Here is a 22,434-nt window from a genome sequence, read left to right as displayed (position 1 = left end):
TGTACGGATTTATCATCATGACGTTTTGTGAGTTTGTGTTTTCAGTTGTGCTAGTGCTACTACGCCAATAAAAAGTGCCCGCTCAAGAGAGCGAACACAATGAGGGCTGTTTTCTTTTGACAGAAACCTTGTCTCTGGTTCTCCAACGGGTCGGGTGGAAATTGCAGACTGTCATCCTAAAACGCATTTAACCCATTGTTGGTTTGTGTGTTAGCCACATTTATTCGCAATTTAGCTAACTAGCTACATTAGGGTTGTTTCGTTGGGCTATTCCCTGGATCTGTACAGCAGGTGACGCGGACACAACAGGGATGTGCAATGGCATCGGTGCGGGTGGCTGTCCGGCTCAGGCCTATGAACAGGCGGTAAGTTCAGCAACTAATATGTTAAACAGAAAAAACTGCCAAATTATGGTACTATTATTTATGTTTGCCCAACTGATGGTATTATTATTGCTTGCCCTTAGTCATTTCGATCACTTAATGACTGATTTGACTAGCATCACATGACTGGTCATGTTGAAGCAGCACTTCTCAAAATATGTAATAAACACCTGTCTCTTCCAAACTGTCATTGGGATTAAAATACAAACCTTTAAATCACATTTAAAAAAGTACGAGGTCACCCCTTCTCCACCAGTAAGATCGCCTGGAGGTTTGTACTCCACCTTTTTTTTTTAGGTGGCAGGCAGGCAGCTGGCAAGATGAGGGTAGGCTATGCAACAAAATATCCGTTATCAGTAGGCTATTACTACCGTGGCTATCTCTGGCATTATGAGTTAGTGAAGCCACCTTGGGATGCTTTAATAGTTTTTATCGCTACGTTCAAGAATTGCAAGGCACTCATTTGACTAAACTTTTGCAATGAAGAAATAGGTTACATTTTGTTTTTTGTTTTTCACTGCTATTTAATATGGTAAAGTCGGCTGAGAATCAATTGCCATTTTTAATGACTGCCCACACACTATCTTAAAAAATATACACTATAATATCTATATATGTGTATGTATATATGTGTATGTATGTATATATGTGTATGTATATATGTGTATGTATATATGTGTATATATATATGTGTATGTGTATGTATATATGTGTATGTATATATGTGTATGTATATATGTGTATGTATATATGTGTATGTATATGTATATATGTGTGTATATATATGTATATGTATATGTGTGTATATATATGTATATGTATGTATGTGTATATATATATGTGTGTATATATATATGTGTGTATATGTATATGTATATGTATGTATGTGTGTATATATATATGTATAAGTATGTATGTATGTATATATATGTATATGTGTGTGTGTGTGTGTATATGTTTAACATTTCAGAAGGTGTATTGGTCAGATAGCAGCTTGGTGAGGGTTTTGACTAAAAGGGAGTATTAAGTGTGAACCAGTTGGTCTGGATTGGTGTATATAGCTAGGGCCTGTTGGCCAATGTAAAAGCCATGGTTATACATTAAATTATACTTTATGAAAAATGACAAGCACCCGTCATGTTGAGCTCTCTTTGTCTCTCTCACTCTTAACTGTGTGCATATGTGATATATGATATACCGATTCCAAATAAGTATGGGCTATTGTTGAAAAACAAGGAAGTGTCCTATTGCCAAAGAAACCATTCAAACTTTTTCAGATCAGTCCCCCCGGAGTATAACTTCTTCCAGGCATGTGTTAATAGTAATCTAAGAGGCAACAAGCACAGACTTGCAAAACTGTTTAAATTACAGTTCCACCTAGAAATGCATAAACTGTGGTTTTGTATCATTGGCTTCATACTGGAAAGATAAAAAATAAGAAAAGCATGAACAGATTACTTTCACACGAGGAGAAGGACATTTCTATGCAAAAGAAGTCAGACATTACATGTTGAGACAACTGTTAGTGATTAATTAGGCGGCTGTGGTGTAATGCAAGTGTGTTTAAAACATAATGTCAAAGATATTTTAAAGTATTTAAATGTTTCGATTTTTACAGGGAGAAGGACTTGACTGCAAAAAACATAATTGAAATGAAAGATGACAAGACGACCATTACAAACCTGAAGGTAATTTCTGAAGTTTAAACAACAGAAAAGGATGTCCCCAGTATGTCCGGCGGTCTTGTCATGATGTCCTGGACGTTCATAGGACATTCTCTGCCTTTCAGCTGTATTATAAACAATTTATCCATCGCTAGACCTGTGTTCTCATTTTAGATCATTTTAATACATGTATTAATTACATTATTTGCTCATTTCTTTTATTTTTATTAGATACCGGATGGCATTACAGGGGATTCAATGAGAGAAAGAAAGAAGACCTTTACATATGACTTTTCCTATGACTCAGCTGACAGTAAAAGTACCAACTTTGCCTCCCAGGAGAAGGTACAAGTCATATTTCAGTTAGAAAACATGGTCTGAACTGGGGCAGTAGTTCAGTAGTTTCAAATCAGATTACAGACTTACTGTTGTGCAATCTTGTTTATCATAACATTGCATTACATGTGCAGTGAAAAATAAATAGTCACACACAATTAATCAACTTCAATAGAACTGTTACTGTTGTTGAATGTATGCATATATCTGAATAACTGTGTTTTTTAAATTTTTGTACCGTATTTGAAGGACTTTTTGTACCGTCTCTTGATAGTTTCGGCTAAGTGCTCAATCTGTTTTAGCCTGTTAGAACTGTAGCTGGAACATTACCGAATGGTCAGATGGAAATGTAGGTGCAGTTAAGTACTGATGGAAATCCAAGGCTTTCTGAAGGCTTGGGGGATCACCAGATTGTGCTAGAAATGATTCTTACTCAAAGCTTCATTAGCAGTTTGCAAAGTGCATTAGTGTCATCTGCTGGTGAGCAATAAAAAGTGCAGTGTTTAGTTGTCACTGTTAGTAGACTACAGGCTTGGAATTTTACATCATACTTCCCTTTTTCTAAAACTGTGAACCTATGGCATTATTTTGAATGTTTAACTTAATGTTAATTCGATACTACATAAAACTCACAAAACCTTTTGCAGAACAGCAATGTGCAAAAGAGTGATTTGCTTTCACAATTCAATCCAAAAATGAGTTTCACTTACTTGGGATTTGACCTCTTAACCTTGCATAGCTACCTGTCAGTAGAAGTTTCAAGTAAATGAACCTACCTACCTCTGTGAATATGGTGTCCATTCGATGTTGATCTGCTTTGAAACTTTTCTTCTCCAGGTGTTCAAAGACCTAGGCTCGGATGTCCTCAAGGCTGCTTTCCAAGGCTACAATGCCTGCATCTTCGCCTATGGCCAGACCGGCTCGGGGAAATCCTACACCATGATGGGAAATCCGGTGAGACCGGCATTCTCTTTCTGGGCCTGTTTAAAAATCGTAGTAGTAGTGCTGATTTATGATCTGATCCCCCCCCCCATGTTTATATAATGTTGTTTGAAAATGTTTATGAAGCAGAACTGCTTTAAATCAGTTCCCCTACGACGAGATGCATTGTGAATACTTGCCCTGAAATCACCAATCAAAGACTGGGCACTATTCAACAGGGCACAACATTGTGGATGATTGAGATGGAAATGTATTACCGGATAGTTTGGGGCATTGGTTGTTTGAGTCCTTGTTGTAGGATGCCCACAATGGTCTCACGTGGAGGTGCAAATTTGCACCGTCTAGCACTGACTGGGGTTGGTGGGGGTGTTGTCAAGCAAGGGTTGCGCTGCCTTGTTGCACTCTGGCGACTCCTTGTGGTTAGTCAGGTGACTACAAGTTTAACTGTGGTTGTTGTCTGTGTTCTGTGGAGATATAGGGTCCGGCATGTACACCCTGAATGAGCAAGACGTTATAAGGATTGTGATGTTCTTTGGAGGGCATGTCTCTACCTTTTGATTTGATAAGAGCTCCTGATAGTTGCTGTTATGACGCAAGGATATTAGAGTGAATTAGACTTCACAAATGTGTAATTTCTAGACAGTAGAAAAAAATAAGTAAAGAGATTAACTGTTCTAAAAACTTTGCTATCTTGCACTTTTGTTATTGTTTGCCTATTGAATGTGGCTTATATTGTTATTAAGACAAACAATTTGCAGAGACCCTTAACAAATGAATGACTGCCCTTTTTTCTTCTGTGTTTAGAATAATTTGTGAATCAAAGTTCATTGTCAATATAGCCCTGTATCACATACTGGTTTATAACCTGAGCCAAATATGTGATATACATTGAGTCTTCACGTAAATGTAAGTTTAGGATCTGTTGTATACCATAGTCACAGGGTAAATTAGTAAAGTATTTTACTGAACAGCAATGATGTAATTGATGACAGATTGTAGAAGTCCAAGTTGAGTCCATACTCTACAAGTTATTTTTGCTTGGTTCCAGAGTTGAGTCATAAGTCCCTTGGTTGTACTAAAAGCTGAGCTCTGTTGTCATTTTTTGCTTCTGTTGTTCATTTTAATTAGGCAACAGAGATTTTCTGACACAAAGTCATGTCTTTTTTAATCTTGAGTCAAATTATGAGAGACATCCTGCACTCAAGTACTACAACAGTGCAATGAAACATATCTGCATTTGTTGTATGGATGTCTTTTTTTATCAGGGAGATGCTGGTCTCATTCCACGGATATGTGAGGGTCTGTTCAGCCGAATAGCTGGGATGACTCGTTGGGATGAGGCCTCGTTTCGCACAGAGGTCAGGTAAGAACATGTTCACTGCCATTCAGTTGCATTAAGAAGCTGGTGGCAATGATGGCTTTAACAATGTAATGAAAAGGGATTGGACATGATCTTTATGGCATACTTTGGTGGCGATCCGTTAAGGTTAGGTTCAGGCGAACCTGAGATGACGATATGCCCCCTTACCGATTGACGGATTACATTGCACCGAACATGGCCTCGGGATGACCTTTTATCTTGTCGTCGTCAGCTACCTGGAGATTTACAACGAACGTGTCCGAGACCTGCTCAGGCGAAAGTCGACCCAAACCTACAACCTGAGGGTGAGGGAGCATCCGAAAGATGGACCTTACGTGGAAGGCAAGACGACACTGCTTTCTATAGAGATGCTTGATACAAGGCCCCAGATTCCACTGTCATGGCTGCCTGTGGTTGTATTGCAGATCTAACTGCACTGGCAGACTTATCGTGTCCTAATAGGTCTTCCCGGGCTTCCTGTCATCTAAACTCCTTGTTGCTTTCGGCGACAGTTCAGAGTAAAAAAGAGAAGGGTAATTCAATTGGTGGAATGTAGTGTGTTTTTTAGAACCACCATTGTTTTTCTTTCTTTTCTATATCCAGAATGACTTAACAAAGTGTGTGCATTTCAATATAGTAAGGTTGGACAACCACACAACCCATTAATAGAAAGCATATTTTACTCTACAAAACAGCTAGCAGCAAATTAGTACAGAATAACTATGTATGGAAAAGAGCCCAAACAATAATGAGAGTGTCTCTGTATGTAAATGGTCTCCCCGTAACTCAATCTGTCCCCAGACCTGTCGAAGCACCTAGTGCAGAACTACCACGATGTGGAGGAGCTGATGGAGGCCGGCAACATCAACCGCACCACGGCCGCTACGGGCATGAACGACACCAGCAGCCGCTCGCACGCCATCTTCACCATCAATTTCACACAGGTGGGCTGCTAGGCTTGCTTATTCTACAAACCAGCGCTAGCCCAGGAATGCACAACTCTGGTTATCAGAGACTGATTAAGTTACCAAATGAGTGGACTCTTAGCCAGTCAATATGATGGCTAGTGTCACATTTTTCACTCTACATCTTCTTTTGACGCTATACCTCGACATTGTGATATTCTCTTCTTTGTGTGTTTTATTTGGTGTTGCACTGACCTAGTGACTGGACGACCTCGGCCTTTCAGCCTAAAACGCTCAGGTTTTTTTGGTGTTTTCTCGCTCTTCTTCAGGCTAAGTTTGATGCGGAGATGCCATGTGAGACGATCAGTAAGATCCACCTGGTGGACTTGGCCGGCAGTGAGAGGGCGGACGCCACGGGCGCCACGGGGGTCCGTCTCAAGGAGGGCGGCAACATCAACAAGTCACTGGTCACCCTGGGTAATGTCATCTCTGCTTTAGGTGGGTAATCCATATTCACAGTGGTCCTCCTGCTAGGCCATTGCAAACAAAGTTAGCTTACAGGCTAAATCGGATCAATAAGCCAAAAATGCCATGGGCTACCATCCCCAAGAATCCTGTGAAAATATCACGACTCGTGAGAGGGTATGAGAAACCAGTGGTGAGTTGCAAGGGTGTACAACAAGAAACTGTTAGATGAATGTGTATAATTTATTAATTTACGGCGCTATGGGATTTATTTTTTGCTGGTATTATAAGATTTTAAGTCTCAACTTCTGGTTTTAACAGGAGTTTCTGGATGCCAAGCGATCTGTTCTCTGGAATAAAAGCTTTTAGATCCATGCAACAATATCAAACCCAAGTGATTTACTTTTACACTGTTGTTATACAGGTTGTTTGTTGTGTGTTGTTTGTACAGGCAGCTGATCTTTAAAGTCATTAATTAAAATTACAACTGTTTTGTATGGCATCCAGTTATTGGCCATGGCCCTTAGCTTGAATGTACAGGCCACAATAATAAAAACGTCTCCTTACAATATTGGAACCAGATTCAGATTAGTGTTTAAAGTTTAGCTTTTTTCCAATCACAAAAGTACAATTTCTGCACTCAAGTATTTGGAAGATACAAACTCTTTCACGTTTGGCTGCTTGAACAAGTACTTTCATCCGATTAAGCCAAAGCAGCTCAAACAAGCACAAATAAAGTATTTAAATTAAAACACTTTGAATGATCAGACAGAAATATTTTTTTCTGTCTTGGTACAGCGGACCTAAGCCAAGACGGATTAAACACCAACCTAAAGAAGAAGCAGGTGTTTGTGCCGTACAGAGACTCTGTGCTAACGTGGCTCCTCAAGGACAGCTTGGGAGGCAACTCCAAAACCATCATGATCGCAAGTGAGTTTTGGTTGAATTGTTTCTTATTTCTGCCAGTTTTATGTGCTAAGTAAGTTTTTGTAACAGATTGATTAAAATATCAGGGAACCTAAATCTAGTACTAACAATAATAGTACTAATAGTAATTACTGGTCATCTTTCATAGAAACCTGGAAAATCTGGGAAGTTACTTTGAAGGGCATTTCATATAACATAACAGCCTTTTAAAATGCAATATTGTTGGTTGTATTCTAACTGAAATATCAAAGGAACACATGGTACTAATAAAGTTAGATCAAAGCTGAATCAGTGTTTACAGGATAGAAGATAATAGCGTACTATAACTTCTTATTTTCGGTCAAATTGAGGGGCGGGGCATGGGCGGGGCTCGGGCGGGACAGTTGCCTTATGGATCAGCAGCCTCGGCCCTAAAACAATTGGGACCTTGATTACTTACTATAGATTTCATCATCCTGTGATTTGGTATATCTGAACAGGGCTTTCTAAAATCCGGTTAAAGCTGGTTTTGTATATGTAAGAGGCTTAAATTTGGCCATTGGCCATAAGCTAAATATGCTGTGAACACACCACAGCATTTGAAGTACGACCAAATGTTTCAAAGACATTCTTCTTGTCCTCCCCAGCCATTTCGCCAGCCGACGTCAACTACGGCGAGACGCTGAGCACACTGCGCTACGCCAACCGCGCCAAAAACATCATCAACAAGCCCACAATCAACGAGGACTGCAACGTGAAGCTCATCCGAGAGCTCCGTGCTGAGATCGCCCGGCTGAAAGCGTTGCTGGTCCAGGGGAACCAGGTAGGGTTTGGTTTTACACCCATCTAAATAGTTTTGTTTGTGTTGCGTTGAAACTTAATCAACCCTTTCCCCTTGAACCTGATGTTTTTTTTTTTTTATGTATTTCTCTTAAGAAGCTTGGCTGGAGCAGTGGAATAGTTTAAAAAGGGTGCATGTTTAAACTGTTTGTTGATTTATTGTCCCATTTTGCTTATGTATGAGACATGTCGTGACTCAGGAAAGTAACTAACATCTGGTTTTCCAGTTGATGGCCTTTCGCCTCATTGATTTTGTGTTAACTGACCAAAGTAATTGAACTGAGCGGTGGGGTATTGTGTTTGTCCTTCTCAGATTGCACTTCTGGATTCACCTACCGCTCTGAGCATGGAGGAGAAACTGCACCAAAATGAAGCCAGAGTAAGTCCACGTGGGTCCTGTCAGAGTATAACGTAACATGTGTTATGCAAAACAAGCCATCCATATTCTGAAAGTGCATAAGCCTTACAAGCTAAGTGTTTAGCCGTGATTGGGACAAAATACCTGATAAAACATGCTCCCTGATGTGATATTGTTTTCATTCAAAATATAATTTGGTTTTTGGTTACTCTTATAGGTGTTGGAGTTAACAAAGGAGTGGACTAACAAATGGAATGAAACTCAGAACATTCTCAAGGTCTGTCCTGTCTTTGCACAATGTTTTCCTCTTATATCCGGACATTTTAGTCCTGAAAATGTATGCCAAAAGGTGAACACACACACACGTACGGTTTTCCTGTCTCGTCATCTTCTCCACTTCCTGCAGCTCTCTGTATTTATATAATTTCATTAACTCCGACTTTTGTTCAGTGATTGTCTGCTGTGACCAGGATTGTAGCACAGAATTCTGGGCCCTGTACATAGGCGGTCTCTGAGGGCCCCTCCCCTCTTTACTCAAGATTCAAACATTTTGGAGGGCCCCTCTACGTGTTAGGGCCCTATAAACTTAGTACCCCCCCCCCCCCCCGGTCCGACGCCCCTGTTACATGTGGCTTTTAAGTCCCTGACATGAATCAATCCCTTACGATGGACTCCCATTGATCCTGTCTTGACAGGAGGAAACCCTTGCCCTAAGGAAAGAGGGAATCGGTGTCGTGCTCGATTCCGAGTTACCTCATCTCATCGGCATCGACGATGACCTCCTGAGTACCGGCATCATCCTCTACCATCTCAAGGTCCATCAGCATTGTTTCGGTTTCCGTCGCAAAATAGTGTCTTCCAGGTGGCTTCAGTGTGGTTCACTGGTCTTCCTGTTATGCTTGACCGTAAGTTACATTGGCTTGACGGTTCATCGGCCCTTTTCCTTTCAGGAGGGCAGAACATACGTTGGTCGAGAAGATGCGTCCACCGAGCAGGACATCGGTGAGTGGCCTCTGTCGCAACGTCCGTCCGCCGCCAGCCTTTGCCACACATCAGATAGCCAAGTTAACGGTCAACCAAGGAATGATAAAAGTTTGCTGAGGAAACCAATTGTAACATCAATATCCTGTTTACTGGTTTAGTCCCCCGTATAAATACGTGCTCTTACTCCCTCACACTGTCATGCGGTCTTTCTGTTGGTGCAGTTCTCCATGGGCTGGACCTGGAGAGTGAGCACTGCATGTTTGAGAACCAGGCCGGCTCCGTGACCCTGATTCCGCTCAACGGGGCCCAGTGCTCCGTAAACGGCGTGCACGTGACTGAACCTTCCCCGCTCAACCAAGGTATTTAGCCTGCCTGAACTCTGGCACTTGATGATACGTTTTGCTGAATATTTTATTAAGCCGTTTGCTAGGAGTTGATTTCATTGGGCCCTGCCGCCTGCCTCTCAATTTAAATGCAGTATTTTCCTAATTTTGTAAACATTTCTTGTTCTGTTGCCCGATAGGTGCTGTCATCTTACTGGGGAGAACCAACATGTTCCGTTTCAACCACCCGAAAGAGGCTGCTAAGCTGAGGGAAAAGAGAAAGGTAAAAGAAGGCCTCAGGAAATGCTTTAAAATCAAAATATTTGATATTTTCAGGCATTTATGCTTTACTTAATAAGCAGTGGTGAAATGTAGAGGAGAGTTTTCGCTGAAAAGGCAGTGGGCTAGATTCCAACCCAAGCTGTAATGGTGGCTGCCTTAACCTCTTGTCCTCCCTTGGCCACAGCGAATGCTTTTAAAACAGTACATTAGCTATTGTAGTATTCATATACTGTATGTGGGTGACCTCTGACCTACTCCCTGATTAAGGGCTAAATTCGTGTCATTACCTCTGTACATAATGCAGCTGTTCACTCGTTAGTTACTATTGGAAAGCCACATTAACTGTGGAGCCTGTAGGATGAAGGCGAGAGGCGATTTAGCAAGAGTGAGTCATCTTGAGGCAATTTGCCGATGTTGAGTCATCCCTCCACCAGAACCAGGCATGTTTATCTGGGACTCGATTGCATTTATTTCATGAAGCTGTTTATACATCAGCAGTTGTCGCCGAAACCCCATCTAAATACCCCAAAAGACAATGTAATGCAGATTTTGACCTTTTGTGTTGGGTGGCGGCTGTTTTTTCAGAGTGGACTGCTCTCCTCCTTCAGTCTGTCTATGACCGATCTCTCCCAGTCATGTGAAAACCTCTCCACTGTGATGCTGTACAACCCGGGGTGAGTGTGTAGTGTGTGTGTGTGTTGCCTTATCTCAAATCAATCCTTAGGTCTAACTCACTATGTACTCGTGGAGAATTTCATGTTTTACCCTATCAGTTGGCCAGATGGCGCTATTACCGTTTTCCGGATACCCATCTGATCCTCTGTTCTCCACCAGTGCATGGGGACTAGGGCTTAGGAGCTGGTCTGGTTTCAGGCAAAGGGACGCTCCAACGCATGTGACCCCCCCCCCCCGATCCCATTTCCCGGTGCCTCGGAAGTCTGCGAGTCCCCCCCTCCCTCCATTGCCTTCGGTCCATTCCTGGTATTGCCGCTAACCCATGTCACCACTGACAGAAGTGGTGGATTGTAGAAACAACAACAACATAAAAGCAGAATTGCAGTCTTATAGTGCCCAGGCTAAGGCAAGTGTGCCATTAGTTAATGTAGATGGTTGGTCCTGGTTTTGCTTAAATGGAATTGGGTTGAAGGAGGACTGTCCTTTACAACTCAAGGTAATATCACTAGAGCTGGCAATTCTGCTTGTCACACATGCCAAATCACTCAAACTGTATGGCCGTCATTGATTCTATCACTAACTCCCCCAAGAGTCTGTTAAGCCTGACCTTTTTTCTGCTTTTGTTCATACAACACCTCTGGAGAGTGTTTGTTTTGTTGCTTTTCAGCAGCCCCTGGTGGGCTGGGACACGTATTGTGTTTCAGTTTTGTGGATTAAGAAAAGGATTCTATAGCTTTGCAACCCTGTTCTCTGGTTGTGGCTCCAACCCCAATCTAGCACAGCTAATTCAAATAATTTAGGGATTGATGAGCTGAATCTTGTCCGTTTCAAGTAATCTGTCTCTCCAGGAACAGGGTTGGAGAGCCTTGTCGTAGCTGTTCCTCATTATTAAACCCACGTACGTATGAAGTACCTAGACACACACACGTCGATGAACAATAGAAGCAGCTCCAGAACAACCGTGGATTTTCCCCGAATGCTGCTATGAAACGTTTATGACAGGGATGTGTTTTCGCTCATTTTATGTGATTATTTCTCCTGACTGAATCTAATTTTACTCTGAACCCCCTCCCTTGGCAGTCTCCTCACCGAAAAGGGGCCCATCTATCTCAGGTAGACCTGACCAGAGTTTTCCATGTTCACTGCTTTGTTTTAACGTGCTTGTGAAATACATCCGTACACTTTGGCCGGTCATCGCTGTTTCACCATAAGTTGTCATTGCTTCTTGTCTTAAATTGTTTTTGCACGTTCACCTCGCTTGCTTCGAAGCTTTTGCCATCAATGTGAAGCCCATCATTTAATGTTGCCCGAGCGCAGCCGTCTTGTCTGGAGTAATGATGTCTGCATGATTACCACCTGTCTATGTGTCCTTTCTGTCTCAATGCCAGTGTTACTAAGCCCCCTCAATACTCTTGGTCTGCACGTCCAGGTTGGAGTTTGAGAGGCAGCAACGAGAAGAGCTGGAGAAGCTGGAGCATAAAAGGTGTGAGACAAACCGAGCAAAAGCTGAACGTCAGACAACGTGCATTTGCCAGTCATCTGTCATGCACTTCATTGTAGAAGCTGTTTGTTTAGAACAAATTGAAGAATGTGTGTTATTGCTAATTCCCAAAATGTAGTTTGTTTGCAGTCGATCAGTCCCCATTGGCGTGCTGCGTAGCTTTTATTATGTGTCTGTTGGCCTGGGATGCAGGAGGCTGATTAAGGAGATGGAGGAGAAGCAGAAGTGCGAGAAGGCGGAGCTGGAGCGCCTCCAGCAGGAAGTGGAGTCCCAGCGGAAGGAGTCGGAACAGGTGCAGCAGCGCATCCGCCGCCAGGAGGAAACCCTCCGCTGCCGCAGCCAGGACATTGAGACCCGCCTGTGCGACCTCCTGGCTGAGAAGAAGCGCTTCGAGGAGGAGCGCCACCGCGAGACCCAGGAGCTGGAGCTGCAGAGGCGCCAGCGGCGGAAGCAGCAGGAGGAGCGCGATGAGGAGCGGGCTCAGGACTCGCGGGCCAGGCTCCAGAGCCATGCGGCGGAGCGCGCCGAACAGGCGGAGATCTTTCGCGAGCTGGAGCGGCTGAAGCGTGAGCGCGAGGAGCAGGCGGTCCGGCTGGAGGCCGAGCGGCGCAGGCTGGAGGAGCGCGAGCGTGAACAGCTGGGCCTGGTAGGGCGACTGGAGGAGCAGCTGAGGGAGCGTCACGAGACGGCTGCTGCCTTGCTGACTCGCGAGGACGCCCGGCGGCTGGACGAGGAGCGCGTCAGCCTTACCGAGATCCGCGAGGCACTGCTACGCGCTAAGGAGGCGAGCGGGAGGCCCGATGGCGGCGAAACGGGCGAGGAGGCTGGCCGTGCCGCCCAGGCTCGCTACATGGACTTCAAGGCAGCGCAGGTGGAGGACCTGGGCCGGTTGGAGGAGGGACTCCGACAGCAGAAAGAGTGCCTTGAGAAGGAGGTGACCTCAGAGCGCGCCGCCTTAGCCCTCCTGGTTCACGGGCACGTGGAGCGTCAGCGACAGCTGCGGGAGACCCAGGAAAAGGGGGCGCAGGACGCCTCAGTGCTATCTCAAGAGGAGCAGCGCACGCGCCAGGCTGAACAGCGGCTCCTATTTAAGGAGCGGCAGCTAGCTAGCCTCAGCAATGGCCTCCTGCCTGCGGTAATCGAGGAGAGGCAGAGGGCGGAGGAGCTCCTGAGACTTGGAAGCTCGTCTGACGCTGGCCGAGGATCGCACATGTTCCTTGGACTAGACAACACCCTGTACCAAGTCGAGAAAGAACTTGAGGAGAAGGAGGAGCGCCTGACCTGTCACTGCGCCAGCGCCAATGAGCTCCAGCAGCTGCAGGAGACGTACGAGTTCACGGCCAATGTGGCGCGCCAGGAGGGGAAGGTGCGGCGCAAGGAGAAGGAAATCCTGGAGTCACAGGAGAAACAGCAGCGCGAGGCCCTGGAGCAGGCGGTGGCACGCCTGGAGAGAAGGCATTCGGCGCTGAGGCGGAGCGTCGCTCTGGAGCCCGAAGCCGAGGAAGCCGGTCACAGGGCCTCCACCCCGGGCCCTCCCAGGACAGGGCGGGAGCTTGACCGGGAGAGGTGGGTTGTTGCCGGTCACTATTGTTTAGCGGTGTCTCCGGTGAATTGGCCAGGCAGTCATACATGATGATTAGCGGACGATTTGCCTGTCATATGGTTGAATGTGTGTAGTCCATCGACTTTGTCCACCCAGTGATCGTAAGTGCAGGTGAGCAGACTTTAGAATGTAATGATAAACTCTAATGGTCCTCGATAATCATGTACTGATGAATCTCTGACTGGTGGGTAGGTGGAACTCAAATAGATCCGTACAGCCTGTAATGTAACAGAAAGTTCAAATGGAAATGGATCATTTGGTGATTGTGGCTAGAATTTAAATGGTACGTATCTATCTTCGCAGAGTGGAGCGGGAGATTCAGAAGCTGAAGCAGAGGATTGCCGAGAATGAGAGTAGCGCTAGGAGTCACTCAATGAGCGGCGAGGACAAGACCGTCCTCAACTCCCCCGTCAGCCCAATCCAGGGTCTCCCCTCGGTGCTACCTGTGGCGGATGAGAGGTCATTTCCCAAGTACCTCAATATTCATGGAGTTAAACAGCAACAGCTGGAAAATGTGTTCTTTCAGCAGTAATGAAATAACCTGTCATAATTCTCATTATACCTTTCCTGCTGTTATGACCCCTGACGATAACGACTAACGGTTGTCGTTTTGCCACCCAACTTGGACAGGATAAATGCATACATTGAGGAGGAGGTACAAAGAAGATTACAGAAGCTGAATCTCCTTAATGGTGACAAAAGCATCGAGCTCTCCCCTTCATCTGATTCTCTGCAGGTAAGCTTCAGTGACACATCTTAAGAGGTTTATTTGCCTTGTCCATTTGAAATATGCAATATTTTCATTGTGATTTCTCTGTTGATTACTTGTGTTCAAACTAGCAAGAAAGATATTGGACCCATAAAATGACAGCAATAATAAAGGTCTGTAAATGGTCCCTCTGAAAAATAGCAATTATATGAAGTTATTTAATCCTGCAGGAGGACGAAGACATTAGTGAATCTAGCTCTGTTAGATTTACTGAGGAGGTAAGCGAGGTTCTTGTCTCAGTGAACAGGATGGATTATGATTTGCATGTGTTTTCTTTCATTTTCTTTTGAGGGTATGTTTACCAATCGGGGTCTGTTTTCAATGAATCCGTAATTCATATGGTTTTGGAGGATGTTTTCCTGGTTTGGTTTGCTTTTCCCCAATATGAGTTCAATTGTGAATCCATACTGTTTAAATCCAGTCCTTTGATTGGATTGAGTCTTGTTTGAGATTAAAAGTTCTGTTTGACTGCTTTAACCGTTGATTATCTACAACAGCATAGGGGACTTATAATGGGAGTGACAATACAGTCTCTATTCTGGGCATTTCTGGTTATTACTAAATAGCGTGGTCTTCTTACAGGATGCTGAGAAGCTGCCAAACCAGGTTAACCCCAGGAAACTGAAATATGAGGTAAAAAGAAAAGTATTTTCTTGTTATGTCTTAGACAAGCACTAATCAAACTTCTGTAACCAATCAATCAGTTTTATTGAAATTGTGAAGAATATTAACTAACCATAACACCAGCTGACCCAAGAAACGCTGCACCCCATCAAATAATTGAGGCCACCATTGGGATCACAGCAGGTTCCCTATCCAGTACTATTTTAAAATATATGTTTTTATAATAAATTCCCCCTTAAGCAATATCAAGGCCTCAGGAAATTAACATTACTGCATTGGCTAAATGAAATCAGCCATTGCCATAGCTGGTCTACATACGAGAACAGGATAAGGAGAATTGTCAAATCAACTTAGGCTTGATTACTTGTTTAATACAATAAGACAGACCAAAGTTGAATGGAAGTATGTGGTGTGGAATTTTAAATGATCCTGTTGTCTATTAACTCACTTTGAATTGTAATCTTACTCATGTGTTTCTATTTGGGATAATTAGACTTTTATATTTGGTGGAGGAACTTAATTGAATAGGGTAAGCACTAATACTTAAATGACTATGATTCAAAGACTTGTCTTGTTTTAAGTCATAGTCATGGAATCTTGTCCACACAGAAAGACTCCATGGCCTGGCTGTGGCATTGCGTTCTGTATGTCCCCAGACATGACACCAGAACTCACCTCAACGTGGTTCAAACAAGTTCAGGAGAACATGAAGGCAAAGACCAATCTGAGTTTGATCAAATGGGCAACGCTGTCTTGGCAGAAAATAAAATAATTTCTTACAAAGAGGGTGTTAAAGCAAAATGGTGTCAGGTGGGATTGAAGGTGCAACCAGGACAGGTTGCCCAAGCTGAGAGTGTGAGCAATGCTTTGTATTTCAGAAAGTATAAAAATTGCAACAGCAACTTTTGCCCTGATCAAGAAGCAAGCAATTGTAATAGCTACATTGTAGATAAGGCCAAAAGTCAATTTTATTTGCAGACTTCAGAATCCAAAACCAAAAGCTCACCATTGGGTAAACACGTACAGTTTTACTCTGCAAATGGAACCAAAGGCCAAGTTCAAACAGGCAAGAAAAGTAATGTCCCAACTGTGATGGATTCTGAAGTCCCCATACTCACAATAAGCTTTAAGAAACAAATCACCGGCAACTTTGGGCATTACCATATCCCTAAAGAGTCTGTAAACGGGCAAGTGCAAAGGCATCTCATAATTTCTGAACGAGATCGACTGGCCAATGAACTTGGAGCTAAGCAGAATGTTGTCCTTCGATATTTGTCAGGCAAGCTATCTGGAGTTTCCAACAACGTTGGACAATTTATGCAGAGTTCATGGGATAGCATTGGTCAAGTTGGAGTAGGAGAGACCAATACATGCTTTCAATACATGACCATAGTTCAGCGAAAGCAGCTTGAAACTTCACCGAAATCCAAACCAAAGCAGAATAAACATTATGTTGTGAATTTGACCGACAATTGTCCATTCGCTTTACCAGTGAAAGATAAGGGGTCAGCAATTCCAGACATTGCAGAATGGCATGAAGGTTCTCTGCGCGCATGCAATGATGAGAAGCTTTTAGTTAATTGTCAGAGGCTAACGCAGTTTCCCAAATGCCTTTTGACATTACAGTGTCTTCCTCATCAGATGGTGCTAACCCGTTTGTATGCTGTGATGCCAGAAATCGCTGCCCCTTGCCCCCACATTTTGGCAATCTATTGGCTGAGTGTTGCTAATTGGAAACAGCCCATATCGCAACCTAGTTGCATACTGTTATCTGAGACTGACCTGTATGCAGTCTCAGCTAGTTTAGGTGACCACCAGGCATTGTCAGTTTTTCACCACTTCAGTCTCTTGGACCTCAAGGAGATCCAAGTGGGCTTGGCTGGGCAGCATGTACGGCTACTGGGGTCCACTGAAGACAATATCTTGATCTTATTCACCCACTGTAAAGAGCTTACCCAGAAGCTTTGTCATAGCCTGCTGAAGATTATAGCCCCAACAATGGTTCTAGAAGGTGCAGGGGCACAGCCATTGCTCCAAGCAGACCTCTCAAGCTATTCTCTGGACTGGAGTTCCCACATTCCAGACATCGTTCTGGACGGCGGCCCCCGTGTTACCTCACGCTTCAAGAGGAACCTAGCTGATCTGCTTTACATAATTCACGGCAACTTCGAAAGCACGAACAAGCTGTCTTTGGCTAACATTCACCTTCTTCTTTATACTTGCGTCAGGGTGGAAAACGACTGCACTTCACACCAAGAAATCCAGTTCCTTCTTACTGACACCCACATAAGCTTGGTTCAAGAGAATGCAGTGTTCCACCCGGTACCTCAAGGGTCAGCTATGATTCCCCCCCAACCCCAGTTTCAGGTTGTTGAGCTGCGCAGACGCTCTGACATCCGAAGTGTGTTCATGAGAGAAGGCGAAGGATGCAAGATGGTTGACATCTTCTATTCTGCTGATGAGCAGGATGAAGGCCAGAGCAAGGCCAGAAAAGGCCTAGTCAATGTTCCTAGAACTTCAGATCGCAAGACCCCAACTGTTTGGAAATTAACTTTCAGCTGCACCTCAGACGCAACAACCCTTGTCAGTCATCTGTCGGCCTGATTAAAGAGTGTCTACAATGAGTTGGCAAGCTTGTTATATTGATTTTTTTCAGCTGTAGTTTTGATAATAAGGATCGCCTGCTATAATGATCTAGTTTGTTTTTACATATAAGAGGTTATTAACCTTTTCATTTCATAAATATTGACTAATACTTCGTATGGAGGACATTAAAATAGCTGCATTAGATTTTTATGTATTTGAACATTTATTTTAATGGTTCTATTGATTCACAAACAGTTACATTTCCCACTGCTGTTGTACACCTGAATTAAATGGTAATTCATATTTAATTGTCTCTTGAGTGAAAATCCTCATTGTTTCATATTGATGTAGTTATTTCCCAGTCACTGGAAGCTCCTTTAATTTATTGGTTATTTCAGTTTATACTGTCAGCTTTACTATCCCTGTGTTCTTACATGAATGCTTATATCTGTTAGTTATGAAAGACTGTTGAATACTCTTCTTCAATGTGTTTGTGTACATGTTTATGCATTTGTATAATTATGAGGAATATTTGATATGACTCAACTATTGTGTGACTTATTATGACCGTACTAATGATAAAGGGGAGGTTTCCTTTGTTGTATTCTCTTCAATTTCTGTGCATATACTTGTTTCAACAATATTATTTTTTTTTGGGGGGGGGGGGTTGTTTGGTTACAAAGAACAGGTTGTCACATTGCTGAGTATTCAGATGACATTGACGACAATACATTCTAGAAGAATCAAAGTGTGCTGTAAAACACTCAAAAAAATCTCTGAATTCTCTGATGTCTCCGCACTGAATTGATTACATCCATATTTATGTCGTTGTACACGGCATAATTCAAACATGTATGTCACAGCAGAGACATGAATATCATACCAAGAACGGAGTAGGGTAACATGTTTCTACTCTGGCCCGTACTTCTGGCAAGACACTTTCATTATATTGTAGACGTCCAGTGCAAGTGCCATGCTAATGTGTCATGACAACAGAGCATTGGATCTAAAACCTGAAGCATACGCTAAAAGCACCGAAAAGGTGAACAAAAAGCCATGTGTAGAAATTGGGGAACCTCTGCTTAAAGACGGGATGTCTCACTATCTTAACATAAAATAGATAGGTTTATGATTTTAGAATGTGTGTTCCTGGTTTTCTAGCGGCTCTGGTTCTTGTCTTTTCTTTTATAAACTTTGCACTTTCCATATCTCCATCTTGTCATCCATGTCTTCCCAAGCAGCGATTTGTCTCTGTCCCTCTTGGGACCAACTCAGACTGTTTGAAGGACCCTGTTAAAATTAGCATTCCTCGCTATGTTCTCCGTGGACAAGGAAAAGATGAGCACTTCGAGTTTGAAGTTAAGGTTAGTTTAACTTTTCAAAGAATCCCATAAAATTCCATTCGTCTCACTTTTGCTGTCTTTGGTCTTACATGTGTGTTTGACAGCTGTAGAGTGTAATATACTCTGTTTCAATTCAATTTGAATTCTGCATTATTTTCTGTGTGTTACTGTAGAAAATGTACTGTCATATTTCCGTCTCTCCTCAGATCACTGTTATGGATGAAACGTGGACCGTTTTCAGGAGATACAGCCGCTTTAGAGAAATGCACAAAACCCTCAAGATAAAATATCCAGAAGTAAGAGACTTTAATTTACTTTGCACACATCCTCCAAGAATGTAAATAATAGTCATATAATTGTCTTAATGAGCTCCTTCTCTACCAGCTTGCAGGTTTAGAATTCCCTCCCAAAAAGCTCTTTGGAAACCGGGATGAGAGAATGGTTGCCGAACGACAGAGTCACTTGGAGGTGGGTGACATGATCACTGACATGATCACTGACATGATCACTGACATGATCACTATTGTGAGTTGATTCCTATACCAGGATTCACTGAAGACCTCTAATCTGTAGGAATCCTTGTGGGCCTGTGGGAACAAACTGTACAGGTGATGGTTGCTGTGGTCTAAACAGTGATTTTGAAACAAACGTGTTTGGACAGCAGATAACACTGTTGTAATGACAATGTTAATTGATATAGACAAACAGGTATGATGTTCCATGATTAGTTGAGTAGTAGATTAATGATTCCCTGGCCTCCCCATGCTATCATTGCTAACTCGCACGTTGCTCATCCCTGGTGTTTCCATTCCTTGTACTCATCCCTGATACTTCGCCGTTTGCTCCTCCAGAAATATCTGAAAAATTTCTTCAGGGTGATGATGTCACCCTCCTCGGGCTCCCCTCTCCGCGCTGATTCAGACTCTGAGGGCAGTCTGCACCTATCTAAGCACACCATCTGTGAGTTCTCGCCGTTCTTCAAGAAGGGTGTCTTTGACTACAGCAGCCACGGAACTGGTTGAAGACGTTTTGGATGAGGATGCATTGGGGGCCTGCCCGGTCACAAGATCTTTGTACTGTTTGGACGATTCACATGGTAATGGTGCGTTGCGAGGCCATAGGAGTTGGTAAGATTCTGTGGTCAGATCTGGGGCCAGGCTCGGTTGGATCAGCTTAAGGCACGAAACCAAAGTGCATAGTGCCTTCCCTGGCTACATTCTAGGGGTAACAGCTCTTTAAATTCATTAGAGGATCTAAGAAGCCAATGGCTGATTTAATAGCTCGTTACCAACTCACTCCTCAATGTTCCTACACACACTCCTTTCATACTTATCCGCCTGCATTTTTACTCTTTCCTTATTATGTTGCTAGTAGAAGATGGAATAGGTCAGATTAATTTATTACAATTAATTTATTACAAAGTTAACATTTGCTTTTTTCAGCATTCCTGTCTGGTCAACAGAAGAATGTGCTATTAAATCACTGTTAACTGTTAATGTTAACTTTCTCTTCCATTTTCCCTAATATGCAATATTTTGTGTTGTAACTATGGCAACTGACTATGAAGGCAATGCGCTTCCTGGGTAAGTCATTGTAATAAGGTTACATCTGTAAATGCTTTATAAAGAGTCTATAAATGTTATTTAAGCAATAAGGCACAATGGGGGGTGTCACATGTTGAAAACCGTTCTGTTCCTTGGACAGAGTACCAATGCATCACACCCAGAAGTCAACTTGTCAACCATTGACAATATGTTTATAAAGTAAATAAGAATAAACTGATCAATCATTGAAAATAAGGTTACTTGATAATACATAGGGATTCCTCTAATACATTAAATGTATTCCAAAAAGTAGGTATATCTTTTTTATATTGATATTAGATTGTTCTCATCCTGAAGGTTATAAAACATGCTTTACCTTTTGTTGTTGACCAATCTGACATGTAATGTATCAACTGTGCTAGTAAGAGAGGTGTTTCTGCAATAACAATGACTCATGAGCCCTTTACCTTTTGGGGCTTTTACTCCCTAATTATTTTTGCTGATAAAGTAGTAGTCATTATTGTTTAATAGTAGCTAGTCAAGCTGATGTCCCTTTGCATTTTTTCAAGTTAAAACACATTATTCACAATTATGACGATAATAAGGGCAGGTTGGTACAGTACTGTCTTCCGCATCTTGTATATAGGCTCCTAGGCTTTTGGTTGATGATTTCTGAAAGCTGTTGCCAACAGTGTTGCTTTCCATGTTTCAAACTGGCTACTACTAAATTAGGCGTTAGTTGACCTCAGATTGGACTGCATGTCTTCCACATTCAACACTTAAGAAATAACTTTAGATTTTTCACTTTGACATGAACACTAAACTGTACACTATAGGAGGATCACACTTCTCAGCCTCCCCGGGAAAGTCTATGCCAGGGTTCTGGAGAGGAGAATACGGCCGATAGTAGAACCTCGGATTCAGGAGGAACAGTGTGGTTTTCGTCCGGGCCGTGGAACACTGGACCAGCTCTATACCCTCTACAGGGTGTTGGAGGGTTCATGGGAGTTTGCCCAACCAATCCACATGTGTTTTGTGGATTTGGAGAAGGCATTCGACTGTGTCCCTCGCGGCATCTTGTGGAGGGTGCTTGGGGAATATGGGGTCCTGGGTCCTTTGCTAAGGGCTGTCAGGTCCCTGTACAACCGAAGCAGGAGCTTGGTCCGCATTGCCGGCAGTAAGTCAGACTTGTTCCCAGTGCATGTTGGACTCCGGCAGGGCTGCCCTTTGTCACCGGTTCTGTTCGTAATTTTTATGGACAGAATTTCTAGGCGCAGCCAGGGGCCGGAGGGTGTCAGGTTTGGGGACCACACAATTTCGTCTCTGCTCTTTGCAGATGATGTTGTCGTGTTGGCCCCTTCTAACCAGGACCTTCAGCATGCGCTGGGACGTTTTGCAGCCGAGTGTGAAGCGGTGGGGATGAAAATCAGTACCTCCAAATCCGAGGCCATGGTCCTCAGTCGGAAAAGGGTGGCTTGCCCACTTCAGGTTGGTGGAGAGTGCCTGCCTCAAGTGGAGGAGTTTAAGTATCTAGGGGTCTTGTTCACGAGTGAGGGAAGGATGGAACGGGAGATTGACAGACGGATCGGTGCAGCTTCTGCAGTAATGCAGTCGATGTATCGGTCTGTCGTGGTGAAGAAAGAGCTGAGCCGCAAGGCGAAGCTCTCGATTTACCAGTCAATCTACGTTCCTACTCTCACCTATGGTCATGAGCTTTGGGTCATGACCGAAAGGACAAGATCCCTGATACAGGCGGCCGAAATGAGCTTTCTCCGCAGGGTGGCCGGGCGATCCCTTAGAGATAGGGTGAGAAGCTCGGTCACCCGGGAGGAGCTCAGAGTAGAGCCGCTGCTCCTCCACATCGAGAGGGGTCAGCTGAGGTGGCTTGGGCATCTTTTTCGGATGCCTCCGGAACGCCTTCCTGGGAAGGTGTTCCGGTCCCGTCCCACCGGGAGGAGACCCCGGGGAAGACCTAGGACACGCTGGAGAGACTATGTCTCCCGGCTGGCCTGGGAACGCCTCGGTGTCCCCCCGGAAGAGC

At 43.6% G+C, this 22,434-nt stretch overlaps 1 protein-coding gene across 9 annotated transcripts; it reads left to right on the top strand.

Moving 5' to 3' along the window:
- The first annotated feature begins 29 nt into the window (after positions 1 to 29).
- Positions 30 to 21,306, top strand: kif16ba (kinesin family member 16Ba). Of its 9 annotated transcripts, XR_002197221.2 has the most exons (29): positions 30 to 365; positions 2,002 to 2,071; positions 2,279 to 2,392; positions 3,221 to 3,337; positions 4,591 to 4,688; positions 4,918 to 5,027; positions 5,487 to 5,629; positions 5,920 to 6,088; positions 6,854 to 6,985; positions 7,609 to 7,784; positions 8,115 to 8,180; positions 8,377 to 8,436; positions 8,855 to 8,974; positions 9,110 to 9,161; positions 9,365 to 9,502; positions 9,667 to 9,749; positions 10,334 to 10,422; positions 11,504 to 11,536; positions 11,853 to 11,906; positions 12,117 to 13,490; positions 13,831 to 13,986; positions 14,158 to 14,263; positions 14,467 to 14,514; positions 14,879 to 14,929; positions 18,745 to 18,870; positions 19,056 to 19,145; positions 19,234 to 19,317; positions 19,423 to 19,557; positions 19,701 to 19,788. XR_002197221.2 is itself a non-coding variant. In XM_020049839.3 (28 exons), exons 1-28 carry the CDS (start codon positions 319 to 321, stop codon positions 19,869 to 19,871), a joined length of 4,074 nt encoding a protein of 1,357 aa, XP_019905398.2. In that variant the 5' UTR covers positions 30 to 318; the 3' UTR covers positions 19,872 to 21,306. The 9 variants fall into 9 exon arrangements, 8 of the variants coding, with proteins under 8 accessions (XP_019905398.2, XP_010887551.2, XP_010887553.2 ...); XM_020049839.3 differs by lacking the exon at positions 19,423 to 19,557 and having other exon boundaries at positions 18,748 to 18,870; positions 19,701 to 21,306; XM_010889249.4 differs by lacking the exon at positions 19,423 to 19,557 and having other exon boundaries at positions 19,701 to 21,306.
- The last annotated feature ends 1,128 nt before the right edge of the window (positions 21,307 to 22,434 follow it).

The sequence above is a fragment of the Esox lucius genome, chromosome 9, assembly GCF_011004845.1.
Source record: "Esox lucius isolate fEsoLuc1 chromosome 9, fEsoLuc1.pri, whole genome shotgun sequence".
NCBI lineage: Eukaryota > Metazoa > Chordata > Actinopteri > Esociformes > Esocidae > Esox > Esox lucius.
This window is presented reverse-complemented; position numbering and strand designations above follow the sequence as displayed.

Coding starts and splice junctions, on each gene's coding strand:
- kif16ba (XM_020049836.3), top strand. CDS start 319: ATGGCATCGGTGCGGGTGGCTGTCCGGCTCAGGCCTATGAACAGGCG. Junction 8,975..9,109: donor TCATCCTCTACCATCTCAAG/GTCCATCAGCAT, acceptor TTTTCCTTTCAG/GAGGGCAGAACATACGTTGG. Junction 13,491..13,830: donor CGGGAGCTTGACCGGGAGAG/GTGGGTTGTTGC, acceptor CTATCTTCGCAG/AGTGGAGCGGGAGATTCAGA.